Source organism: Osmerus mordax, chromosome 2 (assembly GCF_038355195.1).
Source record: "Osmerus mordax isolate fOsmMor3 chromosome 2, fOsmMor3.pri, whole genome shotgun sequence".
Classification (NCBI taxonomy): Eukaryota; Metazoa; Chordata; class Actinopteri; order Osmeriformes; family Osmeridae; genus Osmerus; species Osmerus mordax.
The window spans coordinates 13,419,431-13,434,408 of NC_090051.1; the positions used below are offsets into that span (position 1 = coordinate 13,419,431).

The 14,978-nt window shown below is 43.3% G+C and overlaps 1 protein-coding gene across 5 annotated transcripts in view; it reads right to left on the reverse strand.

Moving 5' to 3' along the window:
- The window catches only part of usp9 (ubiquitin specific peptidase 9), a 31,063-nt gene extending 17,729 nt beyond the window's left edge, over window positions 1-13,334 (reverse strand). For 3 of the 5 annotated variants that reach the window (XM_067251882.1, XM_067251900.1, XM_067251874.1), the window contains exons 1-18: window positions 12,911-13,334; window positions 10,416-10,666; window positions 8,672-8,817; window positions 8,342-8,421; window positions 8,030-8,142; window positions 7,438-7,656; window positions 6,359-6,474; window positions 5,936-6,187; window positions 5,652-5,790; window positions 5,410-5,562; window positions 5,160-5,264; window positions 4,815-5,021; window positions 4,518-4,654; window positions 3,968-4,006; window positions 3,236-3,369; window positions 2,468-2,558; window positions 798-911; window positions 405-633 (exon numbers count right to left, since the gene is read on the reverse strand). In XM_067251882.1, coding sequence (XP_067107983.1) covers window positions 405-633; window positions 798-911; window positions 2,468-2,558; window positions 3,236-3,369; window positions 3,968-4,006; window positions 4,518-4,654; window positions 4,815-5,021; window positions 5,160-5,264; window positions 5,410-5,562; window positions 5,652-5,790; window positions 5,936-6,187; window positions 6,359-6,474; window positions 7,438-7,656; window positions 8,030-8,142; window positions 8,342-8,421; window positions 8,672-8,817; window positions 10,416-10,499 — 2,358 coding nt within the window. In that variant the 5' untranslated portion in view covers window positions 10,500-10,666; window positions 12,911-13,334. The remainder of the gene's footprint in view (window positions 1-404; window positions 634-797; window positions 912-2,467; window positions 2,559-3,235; window positions 3,370-3,967; window positions 4,007-4,517; window positions 4,655-4,814; window positions 5,022-5,159; window positions 5,265-5,409; window positions 5,563-5,651; window positions 5,791-5,935; window positions 6,188-6,358; window positions 6,475-7,437; window positions 7,657-8,029; window positions 8,143-8,341; window positions 8,422-8,671; window positions 8,818-10,415; window positions 10,667-12,910) is intronic. The other 2 variants (XM_067251907.1, XM_067251892.1) reach the window with 1 other exon arrangement.
- Between the last annotated feature and the right edge of the window lie 1,644 nt (window positions 13,335-14,978).

A 14,978-nucleotide genomic window follows, 5' to 3' on the forward strand; every position in this document is an offset into this window, starting at 1 on the left:
AAGATTATTCCCTTGTCGGTTGTGTGTCAAGCCATAGCAGAGACGTCATCCGTTTATCAGGGTTTCCCACAGAAAATGTGTTAGTTAAGGTGGTAGGGTGGGGTTTGCCGTCAGACCGGGGGTCAATGTTAGTTTGAGCGATAGACTAATGCATTCTGCAGAGAAGGGAGACTGGCTTTTTGGAATGGAAGGGAAAAAACTAAGACAGTAACACAGCGGATATCGCTATAAAAAAAAAAGGCGTGTGTTGCTTAGGCGGTTGCCTTAACTGAAAGGTGCTATGTTACACAGGAAACATTTACAGAAGTTTTAGGTGAAATGGGCCTAGCTATATTGAAACTTTGCAACTGCAACACTGTAAACGCCGCAACAAATCTAAAAGCGTATGTGGGTGTCTGACTGACCCTCCAGAGGTAGTCCAGGCCGATGAGCTCCAGGTCATCCATCATGTAGGCCCTGCGCTTGGCCACCAGTTTGCCCTCGCGGCAGTTGACGGCCTTGAAGAACCTCTCGAAGCACTTCATACCGTTCTCCGTCAGCAGAGACGGATCCAGCTGCAGAACGTTGTTCTCAAAGAAGTCCTTGTTGATGTCCGGGTCCAGATCAGGTTCATCCCCCATCAGCTTAGAGTACCTAGGTGGAGACATGGCAGCGTTTATCGGCCAGGCAGCTCCAGGACAGGAGGGTCCCTAGGATGGACTGTGTGGACTGACTCAACTGATAGACTTGGATGCGTTTCGAATAGACCAGAGTAGTATTTCCTGAATGTAGGTGTGAGCGTTGGGAATGAGCGCTACCATTTAAAGCAGGCCTCTCGGTCACAGAGGAACACAGCGTTCTCAGCCAGACACTTCCAGATCTGCTTGGCCTGCGGGGCGCACAGCCACAGCTGGCCGTCCTTCAACAGAAACCTGCACATACACACAGCTTCCATGTTATACACCATCACATACACACAGCTTCCATGTTATACACCATCACATACACACAGCTTCCATGTTATACACCATCGCATACACACAGCTTCCATGTTATACACCATCACATACATACAGCTTCCATGTTATACACCATCACATACACACAGCTTCCATGTTATACCCATGTTATACACCATCACATACACACAGCTTCCATGTTATACACCATCACATACATACAGCTTCCATGTTATACACCATCACATACATACAGCTTCCATGTTATACACCATCACATACACACAGCTTCCATGTTATACACCATCACATACACACCGCTTCCATGTTATACACCATCGCAACACACCGCTTCCATTTTAACACACACAGCTTCAATGAGTATGTTTACATGCACACTAATATTTCATTCCGTCATTCCGAATATGACAATATTCCGAATTTGATACGGTCATGCTTAGCAACAGCATATTCCGTTTTGGAAATAGGGAATTAGGAAATGTTCAGAATGTTTGAATTTTCCCATTAAGACAGAAGAGCACACAATGTACAGTACTGTGCATAAGTCTTGGGCACCCAAGACTTTTTACACAAATAATGTCTTATACTGTATTTCTTCAAATAAATGCTACAGCTTTTTCTTGAACTACATGTTTCGATGAGGGCGGTGTGTACACGAGGGCAGCTTTTATTTATTATTATTTAATTCGTAATTAAGAACAACACAGGAATTGCGCAAAGCAGTTTATTAATTAGTAGGCGACATCTCTGGTGTCTCGTCGGTGAGGAGGCAGATGAGGATACTAATAGTGATGCAGAAAGTTTTGTACCGTACCTATTTGTAGTAAAAATAAATTAGAATTATAGTCAATCTAAATTTAATGTTGTTGCATTTTTTCGTTTAAGTGTATCAGATTTGAATGCAACGAAAATATATGTGAAAATATATGTAATATAATTTTTTTATTTGTGCAGCAGTCTAAAAGTGCAATTTTGCTAAATTTTTTGTTAAATTTTTTAATTTCATAAAGCATTTTTCCTTAACCTTTTTTATTTTTACTGTTCCTAAGAATTTTGCACAGTACTGTATGTGCTGATATGATTCCGGTTTGGGAGCTTTACATGTATACAGGCATTCAGAATATGCAACTCAGCTGGGGGTTTTGCGCACAGTTTGTGACACATGGCCTCGTAGTCAACTCTGTGTTGTACATAAACCAACAAATTAATCAGAGTGAGCTCGGCTGCATGTAAAAACGGTTATATTCGAGAAATATTCATTTTTATTAGCCATGTAAACAGACGAGTAGGGATTTGGTATTTTTCGGAATAAGGGCCAAAACCGGAATATTTTGTGCATGTAAACATAGTTATTGTGTCACAGTATACATCTATACCCACACAAGATCATGATATCACACATATTATAAAGACATACCTTATAACAATAATTTTACCGTTAAACTATAAAATCTTGCACCTATAAGATCTGTATCTCAATTTCAGTTGATGGCCTGAAAATGTCATACCTCAGGAAGTTGAGTCTCTCTTGCACTTCCTGTACGTGGCTGTAGCGACTTCCAGGCCTCACCGTCTGAGGGTCAAACTCCGCCTGCTCTGCTACAGAACACACACATCAAATGGTTCATCTATGTACCATGCAGGAAGTAGGTTAACACACACACAGTATAGAAGGTAGGCTACCACATACAACCACACATGCAGGTCCACCGTGTACAAGTACAAACACCCCACTAATTAACACACAACCTACACACAAGTACTTCCTCTCCCCCTAGATGCACTAGAGGCTACCTGGTCCAGACAAGCAGCAGCCGATCTTGAACTAGAGTTAGTTCTCGCTATCTGGGAGACCTATTACCCTATAACCCTATCTGGTAGGGGTGGGGAACAAAATTGATTCGCATTCGGGATTCAGTCTTCTAGCGATTCACAAATTTCACAAATCGATTTCTTTTTAAAATTGTATATAAAAATGAGTTTACTAAACTGCAAGAAAAACTGTACATTTCAAGGTTTTGATGCATTGGGAGTTTTTCTTCAACACAACTGGCTATCACCGTCAAATAGAAACAAGTAACACTAAACCGCAAACTGAAATCAAATGTAAACATATATTGAATCGAAATTTGATTAAAAATCTTGAATTGAAAAAATCGTGAATACATTTTTTATCGAAATCGTGACCCCAAGAATCAATTTGAATCGTGAGGAACCAAAAGATTCCTACTATCTGGACCTTGCTTAGGGACCAACCAAGGGGAATCAAGACCAACCTTTGGAGAACAGCCTCATAGTGTCCATGTAGGCTGACAGGCTCTCGGCCACCAGGGTGACCAGCGCGTGGTTGTGCTGCAGCTGGTTGATCAGGTCGTGGCGGTAGAACACATGAGGACTCCTCTGGGTCTGGCTGTAGAAAGAGAGGAGGGAAGATGGAGAGAGTAAGGATGTGTGTATCAGAGAAGAAGAAAAAAATCAAATAAAAAATGATGACATTTGTACAAATGTACATCTCCCAATAATATATCCGATTACATTGATTTTAGACATGTTGATATTTACTATGCGTGTGTGGATGAGTATGTGTGTACCCTTCTTTCTACAAAAAAACCAGCAGGTGAATTTGGATAATTGAATCACTATGTTGTTTGTCTTAGGAAATGTGAGTAAGCCCCCGGAATGTGAACTCAAACATGTCTCAGCTTGATTGGAGCTGACAGGAGCACAAACAGAAGAAACCCACGTCAGTCTCAAACCACACCCTGGTCCCACATAGGACCCACCGACCGCCCTTTTAAGGGCTCTTTCTGGACAAGCGTCCCGAGGTCACTATGGGAGACAGGGTGCTGTTTGAGGTCTGAACAGAGGACAGAATAGCTGAAGCAGATCTATGAATGAAAGTTTACATTAGAGATCTGTGTTGCTAAAAATAGAATGAAATCAGATACACAAAATGTACAGTATAGAAATTGTCATAATAATATTCCCCAAATTAGCTGTCAACTTACCCCACTAAGTTCGTTTGTATGTTAATAGGCATTTTCTTTCTGAAAAACAACAGGCATTTGTGCTACATATTTGCTTAATTTACTGGAAACACTATTGCAGTGTTAAAAGTTGCTCAGGTGCTATTTACACAAGTCAATGTCTATACTAGTCTTGGTTCTTTTGCTTTTAGTCCCCCCAATATTCATGTAATCTTGGTTTAACAGTTGCCATGTATGCCTGTTTCTAAGAAATAGAATGGATCAGCTTTTCTGGAGATTAGGATGCCATGGTAACCCCTAATGGAGAATAAAAGCCATGCTGTTGAAGACATTGTGGGGAAGAACATTGAATTTTAGAATAAGAAATGGCCCTTCTCTTGTGGGAAGTTAAAACTGTAGATGGATAGAACAATGTCATTTGAGAAACCAGTTTTAAACAACACATCTTGCCAAACCCTAACACCATGATGCGTTATGGCCTCATCTTTATGTTCCAGATCCCCATCAGTGACACCTCCTCTGGGCCCCTCCCTGACCCCAAGCCCAGACCACCTCAGAGCCCTCATCTTACCTGAGGTTCTGAGGAGCTTCTCCAAACAGGCTGCAGATCTCTCGGATCTGTTTCAAAGCAGGGATCACCCACTTGTCATTGGTTCGCAGCTCTTCAATAAAGCGATCGATCCACTGGATCTTTTGCGTGTCTCTGTCCTGAAAGCAAAAACAGACAGTTTGCACTCATTGTTGTGTAGGTCCACAGCAGCACACACACCTTACCAAACGCACACACACACACACACTCTTCCACACACACCCTCCCCGACACACACACACCCTCCCACGCACACACATGCTCCCCGACAGGGGTTACCTGCGAGCAGCTGTAGTCCAGGATCTTGATGTGAGCGCTGAGGGCCTGGTCCATGATGTCCACAGGAACGTCATCACTGTGCGCCAGGTTCCACAGCAGGTTGAGCACCTTGTGCGCCATCACGCCGTCCTTGTCGTCCTCCGCCAGGCGCCTGATCAGCTCCAGCAGCTTCTCGCGCTGCTTCTTACTCGCGTTCGTCCAACTGGCCTGAACACACACACACACACACACACACAGGTACAATGGGTGTGTGTGTCTGAACTACATCTATATGCACGTGCAGGGACCGCCACACACATTGACCGTGAGCAAGCAAGACCTTGTCTAGCATAACAGCCCACTCACCTTGAAGCAGTCGAAGAGATGATCTAGCTGCTCGGGGGAAAAATCCCACGCCAGCTTGGCCAGCAGGTCGTGGACGTTCTTCACTATGGCCTCATGTTTACCAGCCTGGTTACAAGAGCAGCGTGTAGGAGAGTGTGAGATTTCAGAACCCTTCATCAGATCTCCTGTAACTAAACTAGAAGGTCTCCTGTAACTAGACTACCTCATCTCCTTGAACTAGACTCTCCATGAACCACACACACACACACACCTGTGCAGCCCAAATGTTGTCCAGGTCCTGCATGGTTAGAGCCTTCTCCTTGATGACGAAGCGAAGGATTTTCTCCAGCTTCTCTACGTACTGGGGCTGGTGCAGGCTGTCCCTCAGAACAATGGTCAGGATGTGGTTCTGCTGGATCCACTCCTTAAAAGAGAAACATACAGAGATATAGAGATGAGAAGGGAGATGCAAATGAAGTACAAAACACACCCTGACAGACAGACTACACTTACCGCCATGCGTTCCGCAGTGAGCCACTCTTCCTCTTCTGGGTTCCCATGGCGATGTGTGTAGTAAGACACACTTGAGATGACCTTGTTGACCTCGTTTAATGCGTTCATCTTACCATTAAAAGAGGATATTTGCAATAACCTGTAGATTAGAGGATAACCTTCATTAGCATAAACATTTTATGTAAAGCCTGGTGATAAAATGCATCTGTATTGGACTAGGATCATCATCAATTACTTAACATAAATGGACTAAAATTACAGCTGCTTTATAGTTTCAAACTCACCTAAGAATCATTTTCAACCTAAAAATCTCTAAATTCTTCACTGTTTCCTCCTGCCCAGGAACCCTTGAGGCCAGGTTCTTCAGGGACTTGATTATCATGGACAGAGCGTCATTCTTGGCCTCATTCTTGGCCTCCTTCTTCAGCTCGTCATCCGTCAGGTTCTCCAGGAACTGAGGAACCATCTCGATCACCGGGAGGAAGAACTTCTTCACTGTGTGCAGCGTGAGGAACTCGTAACACTGGCCGAAAGGCCTGCAAGGCAACACAACACGGTCAGGTCAAGACATAGCAGTCAAACAAGAAGCACATATCACTACAATGAATAGAAATCCTCCTCCTATTCCCATAACAGTATGTGGCGAGACTTTAAGACCTGGTTCATGGTAGTCTAGTTACAGGGAGACAGTGACTATTTTTACTCACTTTATAAGTGCAGCGATGATCTGGACGTTCAGTGCTTGGCCACTTATGAAGCGATCGTGCAATATTTGAAACCCGTTTAACATCCCAAACTTATTTATTAAATCCACTAACCAGCCCTGTGGAATGAAGAGGGAAAAAGAAAACGGAGTCAAAATACAAACATTTGGATTCGAACTTGATTAAAACAGGCCTTTTACATTTGTGAAAATGTATACATTTTCCCAAAATATTTGTCGACATCGAGCAACAAACAATTATTGTAAAAGTTTTTTTAAGTAGCTGATTTCTAGTTCAAGTTGTCATAGAACCTAGCAGAGAACAGATCCACCCCAGTAATTTCATCAAAACATACTTAAAGGCATACGCTCCTTAGGTTTACCGGTCCTTCAGCAGTGTGAAAGATGCTCCAGACTCCTAAACTAACCACAACTCCATATTATACTGTCCGTGCATGATCGATGAAGATGTAACTGTTAATGTGATGGATGCACTACGTATATTAATGTTTTATTGCCTCTAGTGTTTAACAAAAATTATTATTATTGCTATAGAATAAATTCTATCAAATGAAACCAGTTATATTTCTATAGAATATTCTCATGGACATTCAATGCAATGTGCTGGATGACAGAACCAAAACAGAAAAAAGGCAGCAACTGCACTAAGAGCCAACCCTGAAGGATTTATTTATAGAATTACTTCAACCAGTCTGCCATCTGATCCACCAACACTGACTCAGGCGGTCCACAGCCAGTCAATGTTAGTTAGTATAAACATCATATATTCTACCTAGAGTAGTGTAGGTGCTGCACTTACTATGATTATTGTAAATATTTCTTGCAGAGGCATTGCACATCAAGCATGACACTCTACAGCTAACAATACAAAATAAGAAACCAGTTTTGATATTAGCAGTGTGTTTAGTGGATACGAAATGTGAGAGTGCATGTGTATGCGTGTGGGTGTGTGTGTGTGTGTGCATGAGTGTGTGTGTGTGCGTGAGTGTGTGTGTGTGTGCGTGCGTGAGTGTGTGTGTGTATGCGTGTGGTGGTTTGTGTGTGACTGCGTGTGCGTCATACCTTGGGTGAGCGAGGATCCGGGGGTCTGGCAAAAAGCTCGTCTTGGGCCAGCGTGGCCCCAGCGGGGACGGTCTCGGAGGGGCGTGTTCCGTTGTAGATGTGGAACTTGCAGTGGGGGTTGGCGGCCATGGCCAGCAGCTCCAGCAGAGGGAACCAGTCCTGAGAGAGCTTGCTCACACACAGCTCCACTAGCCGGTGTGTGTTGTTGATGATGCATCTCTGGAAGGCAAAAGGGAGGCTTGAGTCAACCACCAATTACAGACCCCTTGCATTAACCCAATGGTCACAAGAGCGGTTTAACCTAGGCATGGGGTAACAAAGGAACAGGGTAACCGAGGAACAGGTGTAACCAAGAAACGGGCGTAAGCAAGGAGCGAAATCGATGTAACCGATCCAGCTAAGGCTCAGCATAGCTTTCCTGCAGGAAGCCGTGAGTCATATACATTACATCCTGTTACTCATGGATGCATGTGTGAGTGGCTATGTGCGTTAATGTGAGAGACGAGTCTCTCCTCCCTCCCTCCCTTCCTTTTTCTCCTCACCCTTACCCCTATCCTCCCTCCCCCAGACCCAGACCGAGGACAAAACTTACATGGATCTCGAACTTCCAGCCACTGACGGCCTCGTCTGTAAGGATCTTGGTGAAGGAGATGGTGAGGCCGTCTCGAAAGAACCTCTGACACGCCTCACACCTGACATCCAGACCTTCAGAGATGACCATAAACAGCACCGACACGTCAAAAACTTATAAAGGGAAAGTGAAACTGAAATTTTTATAGACTTGCCATGAAGTCTGATAAATATAATCTAGTATCCCATTTAATTGCTGTGAACACAAAGGTCAAGACACAATAAAATAGATAAACCTTTAAATGACTTGGGAGCAGTGAGACAGTGTTCTTACCTTTCTTACTAAGATCTATAGCAGCTTCTAGAAGGACCTCCAACTCTCCTTTTGGCAGAACTGGAACAACCCAACGGGGCCTGGAACCACAAATATGTAAATGCAGAAACTTCCATACACACCAAACCTTCTCCTATCCAGCCTAAGGTAGAATTTCAATCCAACTCAATGTTATCCAATTCCTTGTTAGTTCCAAGATCAAATGCTTCGTCTCCACTGGCCTTGTTCGACATTTGTAATTTATGTTTTTTTTTAAGAATTCGATGGCTTTCTTCCAATTTCACACCACAGGTCTGTGTGTGTGTGTGTATATATGTGTGTGGTGTGTACCTGTTGATCATGTCGTCCAGCTTGGCCAGGTCTGCATGAGGAAAAGCAGGTTCCTCCTCCTCCAACAGAGGAAGGCCATCGCCCTGACCCTGCTCCTCCCCTGGGCTTACTGGAGAGGTCTCATTGGACGAATTAGGGGATGATGTCTACAACACACACACACAGGTTCATTCTTAGAGCAATCACACACACACACACAGGGCTTTCAAAGCCAGAGGCAGACCATCACATCCAGATGGACTGGATCTGCATTCACCAACGTTAAGGGACTTCCTTTGGTGTGTCTTGCAAGTTGCAAATGCAGTGTACCTGCATTCTATGTGTGAGTAAAATGCACAGAAGCTTTAGCAGTTGTGAATATTGAGAGTAAAATATTTAATCATATTTTGAGTTTCTGTAGTTCAGATTGTAGCTAGACCATCCTTTTATTATTTAATTTCCTCTCAAATGGAAGACTTTCTTGACATAGGCTACAAATAAAAGCTAAGAACCTACAAATAAAAGCTAAGAAACTATAGACTAACCTCATAGCTAAGATGTTAAAAACTAAAACATGAATAATGCAGGTAAGTAAGATTAGTTCAGGAGGACAATAACGTTGATGACCTGTCAATTAAGGTAGAATTCTCAATGCATGAGAGGGTGTGAGGAGAAGGGACAGGTGTCTCTTGAATAAGCTCAGCTCCCATTTTAGAAGACGCTCCTGGAGTTATCCAGACAATATTCTCTCTAATATTCTCATCACCTTTGTCAAAAGCATTGAATATCCCTGAGCAAGTGTGTAAGTTTGTGAAATGAAGGTTGTGTGTAGCTCTTCCCCGTGTCTTCCTGCTCTGTGTTTATGACTGACTGTGTGTGTGTGTGTGTGTGTGTGTGTGTGTGTGTGTGTGTGTGTGTGTGTGTGTGTGTGTGTGTGTGTGTGTGTGTGTGTGTGTGATAGAAAGCAAGGCGAGTAAGGAGCAGAGCTGCATAACTTGGAAAATGTGGGGGTGTATGGACAAGGCTTCTGCTTGGCTGACCTACATAGACAGCTTGCCTCTCACATCTCATCTCTTCCAAAAGACACTCGCTCTTACACACTTTTGCTTCCAGGGGCTTGTTTCATTGATGCCTTGCGCCATCCTCCCTTCCCTAGTCCCTCCCTGTGTATGGTAGGTTGGGGAACGGACTGTTGAATGAAACAGTGTTGCAGTGTCTTCCCTCCTCCCCCTCCTTTCCTCCTCCCCTCCCCTCCCCTACCTCCTCCTCAATCACACACACAGCCTTCCAGCTCCTCCATCCTGCAAACACACAAACACACAGCCTTCCTTCTCCTCCATCCTGCACACGCACACACACACACACACACACACACACACACACACACACACACACACACACAGCCTGCCTTCTCCTCCATCCTGCACACACACACACACAGCCTTCCCATTCCTCCATCCTGCACAAACACACACACACAGCCTTCTAGCTCCTCCATCCTGCACAAACACATACAGACTTCCCACGCCTTCATTCAGCACACACCCTTCACTGACGTGTCAAATTTGTCCAAATACAGTAACAAGGAACACAAGTGTGAAAAAGAGTAGAACTATAATGGCAGGAGATGGAGTGTAAGTTATGAGGCTAGCAGAGTGAAAGTGGCAGATGGTGATGATGTAGAGCTAGCCAGTTAGAAACGACAGAATATGTATGTTTAAATATTATTATTGTATTTGCTCGGTGGGGAGCCGGATGTTCTGACCTGGTTCTGTGGGGGCTGGCTCTGAGCATCAGGCGCCTGGCTGTCGTTGCCCCCCACTGGAGAGCCACGTGTGGTGGCTGTCATGCTCGCCACCAGGCAGATCTTGGCAATCTTGGCCTCTTAGCGAGCACTGTGCCGAAGAGAAATAACTACCACCTCAGCCGGGGTGCAGAGGGAGGAGGGCCCGAGCACGAGAGAGTGGGAGACGAGCACCTGGAGGTCTGGACAGACCGCTGAGACCATTGCATTACCTGCAGACCAGAGAAGGAGATGGGAGAGAAAGGGTGAGTAGTGGATGATCCATGAGATCGGTCAGTTATGATGTTGACAGATAAACATGTTTTTCAACCTTAAAACTGACCAGATGTTATAATTTACATTTAGTCATTTAGCAGACGCTCTTATCCAGAGCGACTTACAGTAAGTACAGGGACATTCTCCCGAGGCAAGTAGGGTGAAGTGCCTTGCCCAAGGACACAACGTCATTGGCAGAGCCGGGGATCGAACCAGCAACCTTCTGATTACTAGCCTGATTCTTTAACCGCTCAGCCACCTGACTCCCATAATGTACAACTCATTCAATTAGGCTAACAATTTGGAGATTAACTGAAAAACAATACATACGATTAGAAACCCCTACAAAAGCGTAAAGGACTCTACAATAATCTAATTGTCTATTTCAGAAAACTGGAAAATGAATCTGTGGCCACAGCTGAGCAGAGAAGTAGAACAATGTCCCAGAGTGAAGTTCGATGAGATGGGAGTGCTTGCTATTGGTGAGGATGAAGCATAGCATTTTTACATTCATACCACCAGCATAGACACCTTACCAATTCTAAGACCTGTTGCACTACTTCACTCCACCTAAGTCTCTCTACCCCTGTACCTCAGCAATCAGCTGTGAACTTTGTGAGACCCAGCCTGAATTTAATTTTACAGATGACTGAAATAGGATATGGACTATTCAGCAGAAGTATACACCAGTAGAACACTGGTGACCTAGGGTTGTAGGACATGTGGAAGTCGGCATTACTGACCAGATGAAGGCCATGGCCACAAAAACCCTGGCATTACATTTGAACTGACTTCACTTTTTCCCCACATGTCCATAATCACATCAATGGTGTCTAATTTCATCATGCTCTGGTGAGGGAAGAAAAATAGATTGTGTTACCTTTATATAAAGCTAGTAAAAGACACTCAAGAACATACTCTACCCAGTTTTAACGTTTAGGATCGTTACCTTGTTTTTGTCTAACTGAAAGCAAAAGTCACTTGTAGATGCCATATACATCAGCATTCTTACACAGCTTATGTTAAATGTATTCAGTTCACATTTTGAACCTTGAGCTTATTGTTGCAGTGGCTACCCAGTCATTTGGCTTGCTAGCTAGAGCTAATGTTAACTTGCTAACTGATTTGTCACCTGGTCAGAGTAGGTCATTATTAAAAAGCTGGTTACACCACACAATTATGCGGGACCAAACACATTCAAATCGGCTATTACTGGTATCAATGCTATTCTGACCTAGCTATCAGTACAGACTGATACGCCCCTAAGGCCTAGGCTCATTTTCAAAGCGTAGTTTCGTGGCCTGTGTGGCCTGGCTAGTGCTGCTGCATTATAGCAAGATGGCTAACGAACTTTACGTATTACTGTACAACAATAAAAATCGTCCATCTACACCTTTAACATTATGCGAGCTAGTGTGATTCTCAGATAACAAGTAGCCTGACTTCTAATAGGTAAAGACAATATGAACCAGCTGGCTAACTAAGCCATGACCGTTAATGTGCTAGTTAGCTAGCTAGGTAGCGACTTCCATTGAAGTGACACTTGCTTGGAAGCAGCTAGCTATCTGTCAGTCATTAACACGGCGCACAATAGTGTCTTAATAGCTTATGGAAAACCTAACCATTTCATCCACTGTTGTTTGACATTCACAGCACGATGTTCTGTGAACAGTTAATGCTAGCTTGCAAGTATCTACGCTAATAACACACAGTAATCGCTGGCATCAGTCAGCTTTTACTGAAGTGAATCCATGTACATACCCGGCTTTCAGTTTCGGAGTAGACGGTAGCTAGACCTTGCTCTGTTTTGTATCCGCTAACAAGTTAGCTAGCAAGCTAACGAGGTAGTGACAGTCCGAAAAATGACGAGGGTGCGTCCCAAGTCAACTAGCTATTAGCTACGCATTTTTAACTAAATTAACACACTAGCCTAGCGACTGACAATACAGTAGATTGCAAATGTCGGCTACTATTAGTTCGCTAGCGGAATGTCTATGTTCCATCAGCTGACAAAAACATAAAATTACAAAAATGTAACTACGCTAGCTGAATGGCTAGTTTTCTGTCTGCACCAGCTGGCGCTTAACAAATACACTGAATGCTAGCCAGTTAGCTTTCTTGCCATAGTCATAGCTCGTACTGTAGTGTAGTTAGTTAGCTAGCTTAGCTAGTGCTACATGGCTACCTAGCTAACCACTTACCAGGAATTTGATATGACTTCCTTCTCTTTACCAGCTAGTCCAGCTTCGAAAGCGGTTGTGTTGTTGTCTTTTACTAAACTTGGCCTGTGTTGGAAATACCAGATCCTGGTTGTTTATTTGTCCGGTTTTGGGTGTTTTCCTGCGTCACTAGCACGGCTGCAGCACCCCCTTACTCAAAGTAGTCTGATCTCTTTCTGTCTATCAGTTCAGACCCAGCCAGTCAGTCACAACTTGCATTCCCTGAACCGCTAGAAGCCCTCAATATGGCGGAAATGCAGGCATGACAACAAATGTCGCTTGTCAAAGAGATGCCAAAATACTTTCAGAAGAACTCCAACGACCACTGTTACTTAGTGGCCAACAATACATTCTGTGAGAAGTCTGCAAATGGAACCTCGGCCGAATGGACAAAACCCTAGTTTAATTAATGGACCTCGATTCCAGGTCCAGTAAACTACTCTGGGCAGTTCCTGGAGTTTTCTCCTACACATAACGTAATGGTGACTACAGCCTCCTCTGTCTCGAGTCTGTCTCTTGTCCAAAATGTGTTGTATTGCGCATGGTGTTAGATATGTTCTACGTGGAGATTAAATAAATAAAATAAAAAAACGTTATCCTAAGTTTCTAATTATTTGCTCATTTCTGTATGCATTTTATATCAGGGAGATGGAAAGGCATTCATACTTTTGGAAGCTGATATTTCCATGCACTACTTAAATCCAGTTGCACCAGCTGATCATGGGCATCACATTGCAAGAAACATATATTGCTAGAGTCTGATACCACCACTGTGAGGCCTATACAGCCGTTCAGAAACAAACCAGTCATCAGAAATTGTGATGGGTCAGGTTTCTAATCTTATCTCTGACATCACACAGAAAGATGCCATACCATACACTGTGTGTCTTTTGTGCTTTCTGTCAGTGTTTGCCCCCTTCTCACAAACTATGAATTGTTTTTACATAATGACAGAGAGAAAGAGAACAATTAACCCATTGGTTTTCTAAACACTAGCTAAAATCCCTAAAGCCCATTAACCTCACCTTGGAATGGTGAAGAATATGACTTTGGTAGTTGGTAATACAGTTTATAAAAGTATAAGCATATATAATTTTGAAACAAACAATTACTGAATGACTGAACAAACAAAGAACTGGGCAGGGTATGGAATAGAGAAAGACAGGAGCAAGCACAATGAAAAACCATATAGTAACACCCAGAGCCATCTAGTAGCATCCATATAGAATGTGAGACTGAGAGTCTGTGTTGCGTTTGAGAGTATGTGTTTTTCATGTGTGTGTGTGTGTGTGTGTGTGTGTGTGTGTGTGTGACATAAGTGTGTTTGTGTATCTTGTGTTCCAGCACTTTCCAATTGGATAACTTTACAATTATCCATTTGCCTTTCTCTGTTGTGTTAATGGTTTGAAATGAAATGACAGAATAACTGACAGAACAACAGACACTGATGTTCTTAAAATGTAGGGCTGGATGGCAGAACAATTCTTAAAAAGGCTTACTGGAGGGTCTATATTCAATACATGATTTAATTTAACTACAATAGTGATTTTTTGTGGTTGCAATTTGAGTTGTGTGTTATTGCTCCCTCAAAAACACAACTAAATGTATTTACATTTACATTTAGTCATTTAGCAGACGCTCTTATCCAGAGCGACTTACAGTAAGTACAGGGACATTCCCCCGAGGCAAGTAGGGTGAAGTGCCTTGCCCAAGGACACAACGTCAGTTGGCATGACCGGGAATCGAACTGGCAACCTTCGGATTACTAGTCCGACTCCCTCACCGCTCAGCCACCTGACTCGCATTTAGGGATGTTCAAATGTTTTGTTTTATGCTTTTGCTACATTGTGTCCAGATGAGGACAATTGTGGGACACAAATGGATCATGGGACGTGGCTAGCTAGTAGAAAACTTCTCACTGACATTTTCTCAGATCCATGATTCCGAATCCACATTTTCTGTGTAACCACATAATTTTCACTTCCTGTTAGAGTACCATCCTCGATAGTTCCAGATAAAAGTATATCCGGATTTGCAGACTCGTTTTCAA